This window comes from Carlito syrichta, unplaced genomic scaffold (assembly GCF_000164805.1).
Source record: "Carlito syrichta isolate Samal-C Ts95f unplaced genomic scaffold, Tarsius_syrichta-2.0.1 Scaffold288411, whole genome shotgun sequence".
In the NCBI taxonomy this organism is placed as follows: Eukaryota; Metazoa; Chordata; class Mammalia; order Primates; family Tarsiidae; genus Carlito; species Carlito syrichta.
Genome location: NW_007232507.1, coordinates 371,810 through 388,540, shown reverse-complemented (window position 1 = coordinate 388,540; position 16,731 = coordinate 371,810). Strand labels below are relative to the sequence as shown.

General features: G+C 48.6%; 1 protein-coding gene across 1 annotated transcript in view; it reads left to right on the top strand.

The window, feature by feature from the left end:
• MAT1A (methionine adenosyltransferase 1A) overlaps positions 1-16,526 on the top strand; it is an 18,533-nt gene extending 2,007 nt beyond the window's left edge. The window contains exons 2-9 of the mRNA XM_008053729.1: positions 3,213-3,290; positions 4,851-4,973; positions 8,438-8,550; positions 8,978-9,121; positions 13,450-13,668; positions 14,750-14,932; positions 15,287-15,420; positions 16,424-16,526. Of these exons, the coding sequence (XP_008051920.1) occupies positions 3,213-3,290; positions 4,851-4,973; positions 8,438-8,550; positions 8,978-9,121; positions 13,450-13,668; positions 14,750-14,932; positions 15,287-15,420; positions 16,424-16,526 (1,097 nt within the window). The remainder of the gene's footprint in view (positions 1-3,212; positions 3,291-4,850; positions 4,974-8,437; positions 8,551-8,977; positions 9,122-13,449; positions 13,669-14,749; positions 14,933-15,286; positions 15,421-16,423) is intronic.
• Positions 16,527-16,731: the final 205 nt, after the last annotated feature.

Genomic DNA, 16,731 nt, shown 5'->3' with positions numbered 1-16,731 from the left:
CAGCCTCGACCTGCTGGACTCCAGCAATCCTTCCGCCTCAGCCTTCTGAGTAGCTGGAACTACAGGTGCAGGCTACCACACCCAGCTAATTTGTGATTTATTGTAGAGATGAGGTCTCACCAAGTTGCCCAGATGGGTCTCGAACCCGCGGGCTCAGGCAATCACTTACCTCAGCCTCCCAAAGCGCTGGGATTACAGGCTGAGCCACCGAGCCTGGACTTTTCTGCCTTTTTTTTAATAGAGATAAGGTCTTGCTATGTTGCCCAGACTGGCCTCAAATTCCTGAGATCAAGCAGTCCTCCCGCTTCAGCCTCCCAAAGTGCTGGGATCACAGGTGTGAGCCACCATGCCTGGTTCTTTTTCAAAGGTGTTTAACTTTCCTACCTTGTAACTTGACTTTGGACATTTCTGTGTACTACTCCTTCTGCATGCTTTAGCCAGTGGTCTTCAACCGGGGGCTATTTTGCCCCACTTCCCCAAAGAGCATTTTGTAATGTATAGATACATTTTTGATTGTCACCATCAAGGGGACCAGGGAAGAGGTACTACTGGCATCTTTTAGGTAGAGACCAGGTACTGCTAAACATCCTACAGTGTACAGGACAGCCCCACAACAAAGACCTATCTGGCCCAAAATGTCAGTAATACAGCTATTGAAAAAGTTTGAACAAAATTAAGTTTTATATGTGACTTAATTCATGTAAATAGGCTTTCATTCTGCATAACTTTCTAGATAAACTTTCTAGGCTTACTGTGTTTGTTATCTCAGATACATTGCTGACATCTGGCATATTCTGGTCAGCTTCCCGGCTTATGAAGGTCAGGTATAGTTTAGGAGAAAGATTGATTCCACCTACAGGAAGCGGTTCTTTGGCACACAGTGGCCAGTAGTATCAAGAGTGGCCCATTATATACAATAGCAAATGTGATCAGAGGACAGAGAATGAAAAATTTAGGGAATCAATTGATGGTTTGTTTTGTCTGCTTAATGACAGTCCATTAATTTGTCTGATTCCCCCTTTACTTACCACTATAAATAACTGTCCGGGTTAAGTTAGTTTCCTCTAAGCTTTGGTGACTTTCTGCTTGTCATTCCATCGCTGAATTCCTCTCTACGAACGAAAAAATTAATGTTTCTTTTTCAACTTCCAAGAAAACCAACTCTTGGCCGTCTCAAGCCCACAAGGTGATATTGATAGAAATTTTAAAAGCCTAGAAAACTAGTTCAGAAAGAACTTCCTCAGGCTTTGTCTTAGTCTCTAGTTCTATCTCGATGCCCTAGCTTTACACTAATCGCTGTTGCATTTTCTTAGGCAGAGTGGGAGCATATGAGCTGTGTCTTTAAACAAGCAGAGGCATTCATGATCAGCATGTGAATAAGCTTCAAGGAATCCTGATGGATAGGTGTAAAGGGCCAGCATATATTTGATATAGGATATTTTAGCAGCAGGACCTTCATTGGTAAGGGTGTGCAGAGGCTATGGGATCAGTCAAAACCAGATTTACCACCAGGGTCTGCCACTAGCAGGAGGATAAACAGAAAAATTCAAGCATATGTTCAGCAGTAGTTTCTGAAGGAGAGGTTAGAGAGTTAACTATTATCTTTAATTGCAAAACCTAATATCTGCTTTTGAGTGTTGAACTGGTTAATTCTAGATCTGAATTCTTAACTTAAAAAACATATTTCCCACTGGGCACAGTGACTCACATCTGTAATCCCAGCACTTTGGCAGGCTAAGGTAGGAAGATTGTTTGAGACCAGAAGTTCAAGACCACCCTGGGCAGCATAGTGAGACCTCATATCTATGTAAAATCAAATTTTAAAAAATTATCTGGGCATGGTGGCATGTGCCTGTATTCCCAGCTACTCAGGAGGCTGAGGCAGGAGGATCACCTGAGTCCAGGAGGTTGAGGCTACAATGAGCTGTGGTCATGCCACTGCACTCCAGCCTGGGTGACAGAATGAAACTCCAACTGAAAAAAAAATTCTCTATTAAGAACAGACTGTGGGTATTTGAACACTAATTGAGATGTAATATGTATAAATAGAGGTCACTTTTCCTTCTTAATTTGTGAGTGTTAACAGTTCTTATAACTCCAAAGCAAGAGTGGATTTTTTCACAGTGTCATTTAGTAGTCTATATTCCAGACCATGTAGAGTCTTTAAGACAAATAGTAAAAGAATAAGATCAAATCCCGGCTTGTGTTGAGCCCTTGTCAGTCGCACCGTGATTGAAGAGGTGAATCCCCCCCACTAGGAAATCTGGCCTTCAAGAGTCTGAGTGACTGTAGGGGAGTATCTAAGAGCTGCTTACAGAAGTGCTCTCAAAACAGCAGTGTTGTGTCAGGGTTCTCTTGTGGAGCTTTATGCAGGGAGGCCTGTACCAGGTGTGGTGTTTTATATTTGGTGTATTGCATCTTGTGGAACCTGCAGTGTAATGCAGCTATTTGTCCCGTCTGATTTTACATCTTGTCACTTAATCTTTTTTTAACTGCAGTTATTCTTAATTTTGCTTTTCTACAGCGACAGTGACACAAAGTAATAGATATGCAGTCATCTTGCTTCTCTTTGACACATTTTTTCCTTCCACGCATCAGCCAAGGACCAGAGTGTTCATTTAGGCCTGGGTGGTATTCCAATACTGTCACTGTGGGGACAAGCCACCCTATCAGTTACAGGGCAAGTGAGATCACATCCAAGTCGGTCCCAAGGCTCCTTCTGTTCCCAACTATTTTAAAAGGCCCACAAGAACAGAAGGGACCACTGAAGTTTCTTCCCCCCACCCCCACCCCATATCTAAGATCATCTTGTCACCTAATCTTACTGATGTTTTTTAAAACTATTTTAACTTCACTTCCAAGACTTTTCTAGCTGTTAGACTTAAAGGGCATGTGATGAGGAATGGGAGAGTTTTTACTTAGAAGAATGTGTATGTGAATAGCTTTAGACTCTTAGAAGAGCTAATTTTGAAATGGGTTTCTTTTCTTTCTTTTTTTTTAGGGAATTCTATGAATTTACATAATACATGTCAACCCAAATTAGGCAGGTATAGGAAGAAATAAAAATTTCAAAATATTTCCTATACTTTAAAAAAGTGTCTTCCCTTTGATAGATAGATTTGATATGTAAACTGGCAAAATATCTATTTTAATACTTCAGTTTGTTATACCTAATATTTTTGTGATTCTCACCCGCACTTGTTCTTGTCCAGATAAGATCTGTGACCAGATAAGTGACGCAGTGCTGGATGCCCATCTCAAGCAAGACCCCAATGCCAAGGTGGCCTGCGGTAAGGAACACTTGATCCCTTCCTACTGGAGACTTAAGTGGGCCGGACTGAGAAATTACTGGTGGGCATAAGATCATAGAGCCATGCTCCTCAGGTCCAAAGTCTATGTCCTCTGGTCTACAGAAAGTTTCTTCATTATGTGACCCCCCTGTGTAGTGACAGGGAGGAAAGACATTTCTAATCATGAAACAAATTGGTAATTATTATATGCAACAACTATGGTATAAAGAATAGGGTGAGGGCTTATGTTTATTATATTTCTACATTTTAAGTGAAGTGGCACAGTAAAAAAAATTGGTAATTATTTTTTATGAGAATTTGGCATTAAATATCTTCGTAGCTGTAAATAGTAGAAGGTTGGATCAGCACGTGGCCTTCCTGATGCTTGATCTCACTGGGAGTAAGGAGGCCTTTCAGAGTTCTTAGATGAATCTTCCATACAAGGTGAAAGAGCTTGAAACAAGGGTAGCTGCCCCACTTGAGGGTGATAAGCTGCACCTCATCATATGCACATTTGATAACTGCATGGTGTTTTGGCTCCTCCCCTTGTTTTCTTCCCTAGTTTATGGAATGCTTCAGGTTTTAAAATAATTTGTACCTCCCATTTAACAGCAACTGGAGGGCAACGTCTTCATCAATTGTTTTAAAATAAACCAGTACCTTTCCTAAGGGACATTAATGTTAAAATATGGCATTGGAGCCCTTGTTCACATCTGCATTATTCATTGTTTCCTGGAGACTCTTGCAGGCTGAAGATCATCGCTTTTATTGGTGGGATAAGTTATCTGACAGAAAAACCTGTGCCTGGATTAAAGCTCTTGGCACAGCTGCAGAGTCAGGGACTCCAGAGCCCGGAGAGCCTCCAGGGTGATCAGGTTCAACCCACTCACTTTATGGGATCACAGGGCCCGCTGCATCAGCGCCTGGCCAAGGCTTCAGGGCAGGGTGCCCCAACTCAGAGATCAGAGTCTCGTTCTCCTTCCTGTCAGTGCCATGTCCTGTCTGCTGCACGTATCCAACATTCCCACTCTGGTAGCGTCCTAGCCCCCGTATCAAATGCTGCAGGGACCGATGCCCCTCTGAGGGTAGACTTCCCCCTGACATCTTTGTGAATATAAGAGAGAAGGTTGGCCTATCTTGATCCTTTGGTCAGGATCTCACTCCAGAAAGCCTGCAGTGGAGCTGGCGGGAGTAGGGAGGGTGTCACATGTATTGACTACATTATTTATCAACAGCTACATACAATCGTTGTCTCATTTTAATCCACACAGCAGTCTTATTATTATCTTCACTGAATAGTTGAGAAAACAGAGACTTAGGTTAAATATCCAGGATCACACCAGTGGTAAGCATTCTGTATACAACTCAAATGTGACTGATTCTTTCCAAGGCAGCATTTGAAGATGCTTGGTGCTGGCATTTACTCTTTTTATTGGCATTCTAATTTTCTTTCTGGAGTCCTTTTCTTGTGTGGAATTTCTTCTGCACTATGAGAGGTCTAGATATGTGAGCTTCCCTTTGCTGGTGTTTGGCTGCTAACTTTCCCTCCTTCCCTTTCAGAGACGGTGTGTAAGACAGGCATGGTGCTGCTCTGTGGGGAGATCACATCAGTTGCTATGGTGGACTACCAGCGGGTGGTGAGGGACACCATCAAGCACATCGGCTACGATGACTCTGCCAAGGGTGAGGGCAGGCCTCCAGATCCAAAATATATGTTCATCTCTGTTGAGAGAGCCCCTCCAATACTGAGCCAAACCTGAGGCTTTCAGCTGTACTGCCAGGGCTAGAACTACCAGGAGAAAAATCATTCTCAGACCCATCTTATAAGTTTCAGGAGTCAAAGACTCTGGCAAAAGTATGGCAAGCAGGACACTGTGCCCAGTGGACCCAGCACCTGCCCATCTGTTGGGCTTGCTTAAGGTTCCACCGTCTTGGTGTTGGCAAGGCTTCAGAAGAGAAAGAAGAACCAAATAAAGGGAGCTGCCCTCTGTTGGGGTCATGTTCCCTGCCAGGCACAGGTGTTAGTCTCTTTGTATGTACTGCCACTCTTAATCATTTCAAAAACTCTAGTATCCTTCTTACGCAGATAAGGAAATCAAAGCCTAGAGAGGTAAAAATTTGTGTAAGGCAACACAATTAGTAAGTGGCTGTCAGGTTTGGGACTCTTGTGCTTTCCACTAAACTATACTGCTTCCTGTTATAGACATAGAAAAAGATGATTCAGACTAGAACTGGTGCTGGTAGCAATGAAGGAGATATTTTGGCCCAGGTTAGCACCGGTGCCATGCAGTGTGGGGCCAGCAAAGAATGGAGAAGCACCTCTACAGGAATGGGGCAGGAAGCTAAAATGAAATGAGGGTCTCAAAGCAGATTCCAACGTCTAAGACTAGGCAGGCCAGGAAGCAGTATATCCTGGAGGGCATTGAAGGACACAGAGTGAGGACCAGGTGCTGAGGCTTGTGGGCAGTAACATTCCATGAGAGCTCCAGGAGCCCTTTATCCACACTGGCTTCCTGGGTAGGACTGTGGTCCCAATTCTTAAATGTTCCATGTTGGTCTGGGGCATTAGGTATTCAGGCATTCAGTTTTTTTGTTTCTGTTTTGGTTTTTTTGAGTTGGAGTCTCACTCTGTCACCCAGACTGGAGTGCAGTGGCCGTTCCCGGCCACCACAGCCTTGACCTGCTAGGATCCAGCGATCCTTCCGCCTCAGCCTTCTGAGTAGCCGGAATTACAGGCGCGTGCTACCACGCCCAGCTGATTTTTGATTTATTGTAGAGATGAGGTCTCACCAAGTTGCCCTGGCGGGTCTCAAACCTGCGGGCCCAGGCAATCCACTCACTTCAGTCTCCCAAGGCACAGGATTACAGGTTGAGCCACCGAGCCCGGCTCAGGCATTCAGTTTTTAAAGAAAAAATTATTTTGAGTTTCTGTTGGCGCTCTCCCTGAAATCACTATTAGAGAGGCAATGACCTCACACAGTGGCAAAAGATTTACTTCCAGACCAACCTTCCTAGACTTACACCTGTAATCAAGTATTAGGGTCAGGGTAGGCAAAGATGCCTGAATCCCACCTTTAAAAGTGAGAGAGCCCACTCACAGCATGATGGTAAACACACACACACACACACACACACACACACACACACACACACACATACACACGCACAGGCTCAATTCAGCCACAGTCTGACTTAGCCCAAACCACTTCCAAGCAGTCATTAGAATGCACGACAGTTTTTTAAGGGTGTATCAAGAATCACCAGGAAGGGAAGTAGTGAGAGTCAATGAATTCTCCCAGTTAGGACATGAGGGTGTTCACGGAGGAAACATGTCATCCTAAAGTGGCAGTTTCCTGACATGTGACCACACAGAGCCTTCCCCTTCTCTACTAGGAAAAGCCAATTGGCTTGAGTACATTTAGCCTTATTCAAAATCAAACCTTGTTCTGCCTTAGGTAGCAGGCAAGTTTTCCAGGAGGTAATGTTTACTAAAAAAGGGAAGTGACCTAGAGCCCAGCCCTGGCTGAGCTGGGCTCAGCTGACTGGGTTTCTCTGGGCCCAAGCTTGTCAGTTTCCCTGCGTCAGATGGGCGGTTGCATGTGGGGACGGCCTGAGCAAGGCTTCAGGCAACCGCTCCTTACTACTCTTGGCTGCAGAGTCACTGGGTTCATTGTCCTTTCCAAGTCCCGCACCCTTCCCCTTGGTCTCCTGAGTTCTGTTTTTTAAGTCACCTAGAGTCCCTGCTTGATTTGAACCCTGGGAAGATTCATCATTTATACAGAAAGCAATTAGGTAAAATGTAAAATGTTTAATACAGAACAGGAGAGCCCTTTGGCATCTCTCTAAAAACTGTTTAATGATTTGCGCACTCAAAAACATTCTCTGGGGAACAGGGGTACAAAGGGCAAAAGTGACCTGATGTTCCCAGGGCAGAGGGACTGCCTGGCTTCAAATGATGCAATGCGAGGTGCCCAGGGGTGAGTCCATGGCATAGTGTATAGTGACTGTGGGAGGGTCCCGGGACATGTACTGAGAGCTAATGGTGGGTTTGGGCATGTGGGGATGGGGAGTCAGAGGAAGAGCAGTCTAGGCCTGGAGACCTAGCAGAGGTGGAAAAGTGTGTCGTGCTTAAGGCTAAACCCGAGTTCATGTTCCCTGAAGGAGTTCAGGGAACAAGGGCTGGGTCAAACGGAGGCGCTTTGGTTTCATTCTTTGGCAGTAAAAAAGCTTGAGCATAAACAATGGATTGGACCTGTGTGTATTTTCTCAGTAAGCCCACCCTGGCAGTGTGGTTAGGAGAATAAACTGGAAAGAGCATGACTGTGGGGTTTCAGGGAAGAGGGTGGTGAGTTTGCCACTACCCTTGACCTGTGGTGGGGGCATCTGTGTGTTTAGCTCCTCATCCTCACGGTCCTTGCAGCCGAGACCAGCATTGCCGTGAAGGATGACAAGAAGGAGAGCGTGCTCTCTGCCCAGTGGCTTCCTTGAGGGATCCTACCTTGGCCACGTGCCACCTCTGTGCCTCAGCTTTGCAGACAGGAACAGATGGAGGGATGGCTTGGCCCCAGAAGTATGGCTTTTCCATTTCCTCCAGACCCTCTGCACATACTGAGATCAGAATTCCCTGGTGCTAGGAGTCTCTCTGGATAGTTTATGTACACTGTATTTGTTCCATGTGTTGAATATTTGGCCTAGGCATACAGTTGGACTTCTGAAGGGCACCGTTGGAATGGCCCTTGATTTTCACTCAGTGTGGTGATTTTCAAATGGGGTCCTGAGAGTCACCTCTGGGAGAGCCTAAGGGGCAGGGCTGCAAGTCAGCCACCTACTCTTCAGCCAGAGCAGACTTGGTGTCACCCTGTTCTTATGTTGCAGTTCTGTGAAGGGTGAAGGATTTGTTTTTAGCCAAGGTCTAGTTGAGTACAGTAAAATGTACCATGGGGAATTTTGGTTGACCAGAGAGTTCCACATGATAGTGTAGAAAGGATACATGGCTTCCCCAATCCTGGGCTCTAGCTGTGGGCCTAGACAGACTCCCACAAGTTAGAAACTCCCCACCCCAACACCAAATGCCTTGTCAGAAATGGAGCAGTTCACTGGGAGGCTCACAGCTCCCTCTTCCTGACATGTGTCCCCACTCCACTTAGGCTTCGACTTCAAGACCTGCAACGTGCTGGTGGCTTTGGAGCAGCAGTCCCCAGATATCGCCCAGTGTGTCCATCTAGACAGAAATGAGGAGGACGTTGGAGCAGGAGATCAGGTAACTCAGGATTGTGCATGGGATCTGTGTGGGGACCTCACTCCAGCGTGGGCTGTCTCAGACCTGTGTTGAGGAGCTAACTGGGGAAGCTTGTGGGTCATAGGTTTAGCACTATGGGGTGGACCCCCCATCCTAGCAAGATTGCCAAGAGTCAGCTGGCCACCCCTTACTTCACGACAGCGCCTTCAGGGCATGGCCATGCTGTGGATGGCTATGGTCGCTAGGGTCTGATTTTGGCTTGTCTCTCCCTCCTCGAGCATTGGGGGTCAGAGACTATGTCCTTCCCACTCCCACAAGTGCCCAGTGGAAAGTTCCATCTATGCGGCACCTAGTAAATGTTGAAGTACCAGGGAACTCTTAGATTTTGAGTATGCCATTGTCCTGTTGGCCTAAAGTGGTGTCACCAACCTGCTGTCTCCCCCTAAAGGGCTTGATGTTTGGCTATGCCACCGATGAGACGGAAGAGTGCATGCCCCTCACCATCATTCTCGCTCACAAGCTCAATGCCCGCATGGCGGATCTGAGGCGCTCTGGCGTCCTGCCCTGGCTGAGGCCGGACTCTAAGACTCAGGTAAGCTGCTGAATTGCCTTCTGGAGAGCTCTAGACAGAAACGTTAAGCACCCCCCAATCCTCTTGATTCTGTCATTTTTAAGATAAAAATTTTCCATCTGGGCACTCAAAGAATTGTCCATTTTGGGAAGAACTATTATTTGAAAAGTCTTCAGCTCTAGATGCACTCCCCTTTTTATTATAAAAAAATTTTTAAATACAGAATAGTTGAAAGAACTGTTCTTGATTGTGTTTTGTATCTTGTTAGCAAAACTTGACTCGAATGATTTCCCAAATCCTCCCACAAATCTACTTCTTAATTGACTTCAGACATTTTTGGTCACTGTCGTCTACCTTCCCAGGTTTCTACCTCTTGAACAGGCTGTCTTTGCTGTCTGGGACTCATGGTGGCCCTTTTTCTTACCTTTGTTTCCCATGAATAGGCTTTACCTTTGCTGTCTCTAGCGCCAATCCCATGGGGCCCTGACCTCTCTGCTCCCTGCAGTGTTGAAATCCAACCTGAAGTCTGTATTGGAAGGCCAGTGTGATGCAAGTGTTAGCACAGGTGAAGGCCTCCTGTTGGTTTTCTCTCCCATGTCCCCTTTCTGTTTAACCGTGATGACCCCAATGGCCCCTCTCCTTGCGGCTTCACGCCCAGCTCCTCTTCTACACTTCAGCATATGACTCCCAAGTTATTGGCACTTCTTCCTGCACACTCTCCCTCCATCCATGCTTGTGGACCCCACTGTCACCTTCACATACAACTCCCAAATCTCCCACTTGTGGGTCCCTCTCGGTCACTAGCTGCATTTCTCATTCACCTGAAACAGATGTGCCCTGAGAGCCTGCTATGTGTTGCACCCTGTCACCTCCTGCCCAGCCGAGAGAGGGACTGGGGTGCCGCCTTTCCCCAGGCCTGCTCAGCACCATCTCTCTCACCCTACTCGTCCCCCAAATTTGCCCTATGAAGCACCCCCCATGCTCAAGCCCAACTTTCTCCAGGGTTGCCATCCTCCCAGCCAGGCCAGGATTCATGCCCCAACCTCCCAACAGTTCTTCCTCAGGCTTCACTCTTAATTTCTTAATATCTATTCAGTATTTTCTACAGCTCTTAGCTTCTTCCAGGGGAATGGGGTAAATGCTATTCTGGCATTCAAAGCCTTTTATGATATTCCAACTGTACCTGCCTCTAGCCACTCCCCTCTCCCCCTCTTCAATCTTTGCTCAACCTATATCATTTCATTCATGCCCTCCTTGTTTCTTAGTGCTTCCCATCTATGTCTCCCCCTTCACCTTATTTGGGCTTCTCCAGTCCTCACCTGTCTGTGAGTGGCCAGCAAAGTCCTCACCTCCTCCTGGATGCCTTCCCGGCCACCCCTAGACAGCACTTTCTCTTACTTCTGCACTTGAAATTTGGCACACATGGTTTCACAGCTCAGCATGGTGCATGTTGCTCTGTGTAACAACTCCAGTTGTGTGGAAATAGGTACCTTCTTGCCCAAGCGCCAGGCCATGCATGGCGTAGAGGTTGGATATTGTCTGTACCTAGGACAGGGGAAGGTACTTATGCCCAAAGGGACCTCTTCCTTGGGACTTCCGGTATCGTGCATGTGACCCCCAAGATGGGAGGTGGAACCATCAGCATTCCTTGGTCTTCTTGGAGGTTGTGAGGCAAAGGAGCTAAATATCTAGATTGTGATGGCATCAAAAGAAAGGGGCACACACTGTCAGCATGCTCTGACCTGTCCTGTGCTGGAACAGTGCTGTGATGGAGAAATGGGGTGGAGATTCACAGAAAAGGAAATCCTAGAACAGGGATGGGAAGAAGTCAGTGGAGCTGACTGAGTTTTCCTTTTCCTTGTGTGAGAGCGAGGAACAGAAAAAAACACTTATTGGACTGGCTGAAATAGGAGAGCCTCCTTTGCTTAGATATGAAACGGAAGGTCTCCAAGTCTAGGAGACAGAGAGGGAGGGAGGAGAGAATGGCCACTTGTAGGCCTTCCCTTCCTTCAAGGAATCTCTTAAAAATACTAGTACCAAAGTCGGCCTCCCTCCCCTGTCCAGCTGCAGAAAATACGGGTTTGCTGAGCTCTTCGAGGGTCCCTCTGCCCTTCCAGCAGCCAAGCTCGCGCCAGTGTGCTTCCTCAGTTTAACTGGCCAGTTCTTCTTCTCTGTACCCTCTTTGTGAAGGATTTGTATCGTCTAACCGGAGTGCTGACTGTGAACAGGATGAGTGTTTCCACCTGAACAAATCCTCACTGCTGATATTGAGAACTGGGGTGGCAGTGTGGGTGGCTATTTTTGTACCTGGTCAGAGTTGTGCTTTCCATGGTGTGTTTTTCCCCACATCTTGCTGACACGGTGAGATAAGAGAGGTGAGCAGAGCCTCTTGCTCTGCCACCCGGTCCTGCGGTTCTGTGAGATTGCTGCATGGAGTTTGCTGGGTGGGGGTGGAGGCCTCTAGGGAGCAGTGAAGACAGGCCTGAGCAGCTCCCCAGGTCATGAGCCTTCCTCTGAGGCTTCATGTAGCAGGACTGCCACAGCGACTCTCCTCATGAGGACCGCCCCTCGAATCCAGCTGCCTCTCATGGGACCCCCATGTGTACACAGCCCAGTGCTTAAGGGCTGCTCCCAATCCACAATGTCTGTGTGCATCTGCCCATCCCATTAGGGTCAGGCATCACATGGCCAGGACTCTTTCTCTTGTTTCTCCTGACCTCTAGCTTAGTGTTCTTTAGACCAGACAGGACACAGAGTAGGAGTTTGATATAGAATTTGATGGATATTTGAAGGGCCTTGGGCAGGCAGAGACCTTGCTGAAGAAACAGTCCCAGCTTCCCCCTATTTCCTGCCCCTTGATTCTGCCCAGGCCCTGGGGTAAGGAGTGGTCCTGTGCCCACCAGCCGGTGTCCCTACCAGGACCATCTGGCAGAGCTGAACCCCTGCAGGCACCACATGTCCTTAAAACCATCAGGGCCCTGCTCTTGTGGGTCTACACTGTCTCAGGCAGCACTGGGTCTGTGGCCAGCACAGGGTCTTGAGTGGCATGAATTTCCCTTGGGCAGAGCCCTGTCTCCCAGGCTGTGCAGCTCCAGATCCCAGCTCTTCTAGCTATGCGATCTTGACCAAGGTATTTACATTCTAGAACCTCAGCTTTTTTTATCTGTAAAATGGGGGCAATAACGACTTCTTATCTTTAGCATGGTTTCTAGTGCACAATGCATGTTCATTTGATGCTAGCTTCTTTCCCCTGCCTTATATGCCATCCACACCACCTCTTTCCCTCTCACTCTGCAAATGCAGGATGCCCAGGCTGCTTTCCTTTGTTGCCAGCATGGATCAGCCTGTGACTCTGGGCTTCTGTGCTCACTGATGTGTCAGTAAAAGATAAAGTCTGTGGAGAAATATGTTGTCTGTGTTGCAGTGGGAGAGACACAAGCTTTGGAGTCAGGCAAAAAGTGGTTTGGCTCCTTGGCATTTCACAAACTGACCGCGTAACTTCAGACAGGCTGTTTCACAGCTTTAGATTTCTCATTTGTAAAGTGAGGATAATGATGCTTCCCTCACTGTGATATCTTCGATACCAATAGTGCACAGAACCGGCCCAGGAGGTAGAGGTGAATGTTAGATTTGTGTCTGTGGCCTGATCTGCTGGAGCATTGTGGGCAGGCTCCTTCTCTCCAGGTGCATGCTGCTCGGCCTTTCTTTTAGCAACACACCCAGAGGCCGGCAGTGTAGAACTTGCTGCTCCCTCTATCTCATCCACCCTGGCTAGAGACTCTCTCACCTGTCCTACAGCAACAAGTCTGTCAACCCCATACAGTTCCAGAGCTCCTCCATGGAGGGTACTGGGGCTGCCACTAGGTGCCTCTCCTCTTATCTCAGAGGGTCTGGATGCCAGCAAACATCCCCCCTGGCCAAAGGCTTCTCTTGACCCTCCACAGCCCAAGGCTAAGGTATCCCTGCTCCTGCCAATGGCCATAGGAATCTGGACCACGCAACATTGGCAGAAGCAGAGATACTTTGGCGCTAGGCCATGGAGGGTCAAGAGAGGACTTTGGCCAGGGGGACATTTGTTGGCACCCAGAAGCCTCTGAGATAAAAGGTAAGGGACCTAGTGGGTCACAAATTGGGAGGAAACGCAAGTCTCCAAGCAGTGCTACTTGTGGTCCCACGCCCACAGCTCCAGACAATTTTTTCAATGTAAGAATGTGCCAGATTGACTCTCCAAAGGCCCCTTGAGGACAGGACCCCAGCTGGTTCCTGGGAGACCTGCCCACTGACTGGAAACAATGTGCCTGCCGCTCATGCTCAGCCTCACAGTGTCACCCCACCCTTCTGGCGGACAGGTGACAGTGCAGTACACACAGGACAATGGTGCCGTCATCCCCGTGCGCATCCACACCATCGTCATCTCGGTGCAGCACAACGAAGACATCACGCTGGAGGAGATGCGCGGGGCTCTGAAGGAGCAAGTGATCAGGGCCGTGGTGCCGGCCAAGTACCTGGATGAAGACACCATTTACCACCTGCAGCCCAGCGGCCGGTTTGTCATTGGAGGTCCCCAGGTGCGTCCTTGTCTCTGAATGAGGTTCTGATTTGCCTTTGCTCCTGGGGTTGTTTATATCTCAGAGAACAGAGAACATAAGAGACAGCTTTGAGTGGCACAGCCAGGCTGGCCTCAGACCAATGTGAAGTCAGTGAATTTTGGCCTCCATGCATTTAGGGCACTCTCCACGTATCTGTCAGTACGTGAAGAACTGAGGACAGGTTCCTCGGGTTCTCTCACCTAGTGCTGCCAGCCCTCCCACTCTAGTCATCTCAAATGGCTGTCATCCTTGCCCTACCTGATGCAGTGTGTGCTTGTGACTGGCATTCCCAGGTAGTGCTTGCCAGCTCATTGCCACAGGCTGCCTCCGACTCTTAGGGGCATCAAGGTGGGGAGAGCTGTTTTAGATGGGGTCACTTTGCTGCCCCTCTCTCCTGTGCCACAGGTGAAGATTGCAGAGAACCTCTGAGAGGTGCTGCCCACTGCCAGGAACCTCAGCTGTGGGCACCTTGCCACAAAGTTGAGCCCCATCCCAGGTGCTATAAGCAAATGTAGCATTGAAACACAGGGTGAAAGGACGTAAAGCTTATTGTTTTTTCTTGCAGGCTTTCTCAAAGCCTGGACATATGCGTGTAAAGACTCTGAAGAGAGGATAGAGTATGCAGACTTCCCCCAAATTATTTAACATAGAGCCCTCACCCTTTTAAAGACATCGGTACTGATTGGTGTTGCATCTTGGACAACATGGCATTTGCTAGGTGACACCAGCCAGGTCATAGCCCAGGGTTGTATTTCTTACAATGCAATTCCCACCATTATAATGGACTCAAAAACAAAGGTTTTAGGAGGAGACTGGGACCCCAGAGAACCTCTGGCCCATCTTTCACACTTTCTAAAGAGACTTTGACTGGTTCTCTAACTCCCATATGTGGTCAGTGACTGAACTGGGGTTGGAGCCCAGGGTTTCTGGCCAACTCTCAGCCAAGGAGTCTTTGAGAAATGCCTGCAGCAGCTCAGGGCATCCTTTCTGAGTCCTGCAGCCATCATGGTGCTTCAGCCCCCCTCTAGTTCTCATCTCCTCTATTTCTTTCCCTCTGCAGGGGGATGCAGGTGTCACTGGCCGTAAGATTATCGTGGACACCTATGGTGGCTGGGGCGCTCATGGTGGCGGAGCCTTTTCTGGGAAGGACTATACCAAGGTGGACCGCTCAGCAGCGTACGCTGCCCGCTGGGTGGCCAAGTCCCTGGTGAAAGCAGGGCTCTGCCGGAGAGTACTTGTCCAGGTAGGCTGCCCTCCCCCTCTATCCCCACCTTCCTGTCCCAGCTGAGGGCCCCTCTCCAGCTGTGCCCCAAGTAAGGAGATATTGGCCTGATGGGAAAGCTGTACACTTCGCCAAAGGTCGTGACTCTGTGTGTACTGTGTGGAGCACTGTGGTCTGCAAACCTGGGGAAGGGAAGCAAAAATGTTCAAGGAGAGAGGCATGTACAGAGACTGCCCTCCGTGAAGACAGTAGGGACTTCTAGGCAGACCGATGTGGGGGGAAGGATGTTGGGCAAGAGATGAGGACACTGAGGCCTCCATGAGGGACAGACCTCACACAGGGGCCTCAGTCCCTCACCCTGGCTTTTTCTGGTAGGTTTCCTATGCCATTGGTGTGGCTGAGCCGCTGTCCATCTCCATCTTCACGTACGGAACCTCTCAGAAGACAGAACGAGAGCTGCTGAATGTGGTGCACAAGAACTTTGACCTTCGGCCAGGTGTCATTGTCAGGTAAAAACACCACCATGCTGCTGTTATGCAGGACCTCACTCCTCCCTCACCTACATGCTCAGCTCAGATGAAGAGGAAGCAGAAAGGAGGATGCTTCAGACTCTCAGATGTAGGAGGATCTGCAGGCTCTTGGCCCTATCCAGTGCACACCCCCAGTGCAGGATGGCTGGTCTTCAGGTTGAAGGAGGCTGTACAATGTCCCTGCTGGCCCAACTGACACCAGCTAGAGTGGGGCCATCTTTGAGTAGCTAGGTGTGGGGCTGAGAAGAGGAAGGGGGGAATCTTAGGAACATAATGATAAGATCAGAAGACTTGAATGACTGGGAATCAAGTAAACAAGTCTATTCCCACGTACTCTTGTTTCTTGGGCCATCCCTGTTTCCTGGAGCTTGGTAGTGTGGAGGTTGACCTGGGCCAGGTCAGTGAAGTGGAGGGGGGAAAGGTACCCTAAGGCTGGAGTTCAGATACTTGTCCCTGGACCTCTGAGCCTCTGCTTCCTGAGCTGTCCAACAAGACAAGGTGTGGCACAGATGGGACGTGTGTGCAGAACTGCTCTATGGGGAGTGAGGCTCTGCATAAGGACTGCAGGTGCAGTTTATTAATCACTCTCATGCCTGAAACCAGAGAAGGGATCTCTGCTCATGCTCCATTTCATTTTTAATTTTTTAATTTTTTTTATTTTTGAGTTGGAGTCTCACTCTGTCACCCAGACTGGAGTGCAGTGGCCGCTCCCAGCCGCTGCAGCCTCGACCTGCTGGGCTCCGGCGATCCTTCTGCCTCAGTCTTCCAAGTAGCTGGAACTACAGGCGCGTGCTACCATGCCGGCTGATTTTTGATTTATTGTAAAGATGAGGTCTCGCCAAGTTGCCCAGGCGGGTCTCGAATCCGCAGATTCAGGCAATCCACTCACCTCAGCCTCCCAAAGCATGGGATTACAGGCTGAGCCACCAAGCCTGGCTTATGCTCCATTTTAAAATGATCTTTTCTTCTGCTGGCCATGCAGGGATTTGGATTTGAAGCAGCCCATCTACCAGAAGACAGCATGCTACGGCCATTTTGGAAGAAGCGAGTTCCCATGGGAAATTCCCAAGAAGCTTGTGTTTTAGAGTTGGTGGGAGCTGGGTCCAGCCTTGCCCTGGAGTTGTGCAGTGGCCATGCCCCTTTTTCCCCGGTTCCCAACTCTCAGATCTCCCAGAGCCCTGGCTACTGACTGCCCTCCCCTCCTACCACCCCTCCAACAAGGCCAAGTTCCTCTAATTTAGCCCTGTCCTGCCATCACCATGAATGACCAGAGGCAGGTGGCTTCCTGGT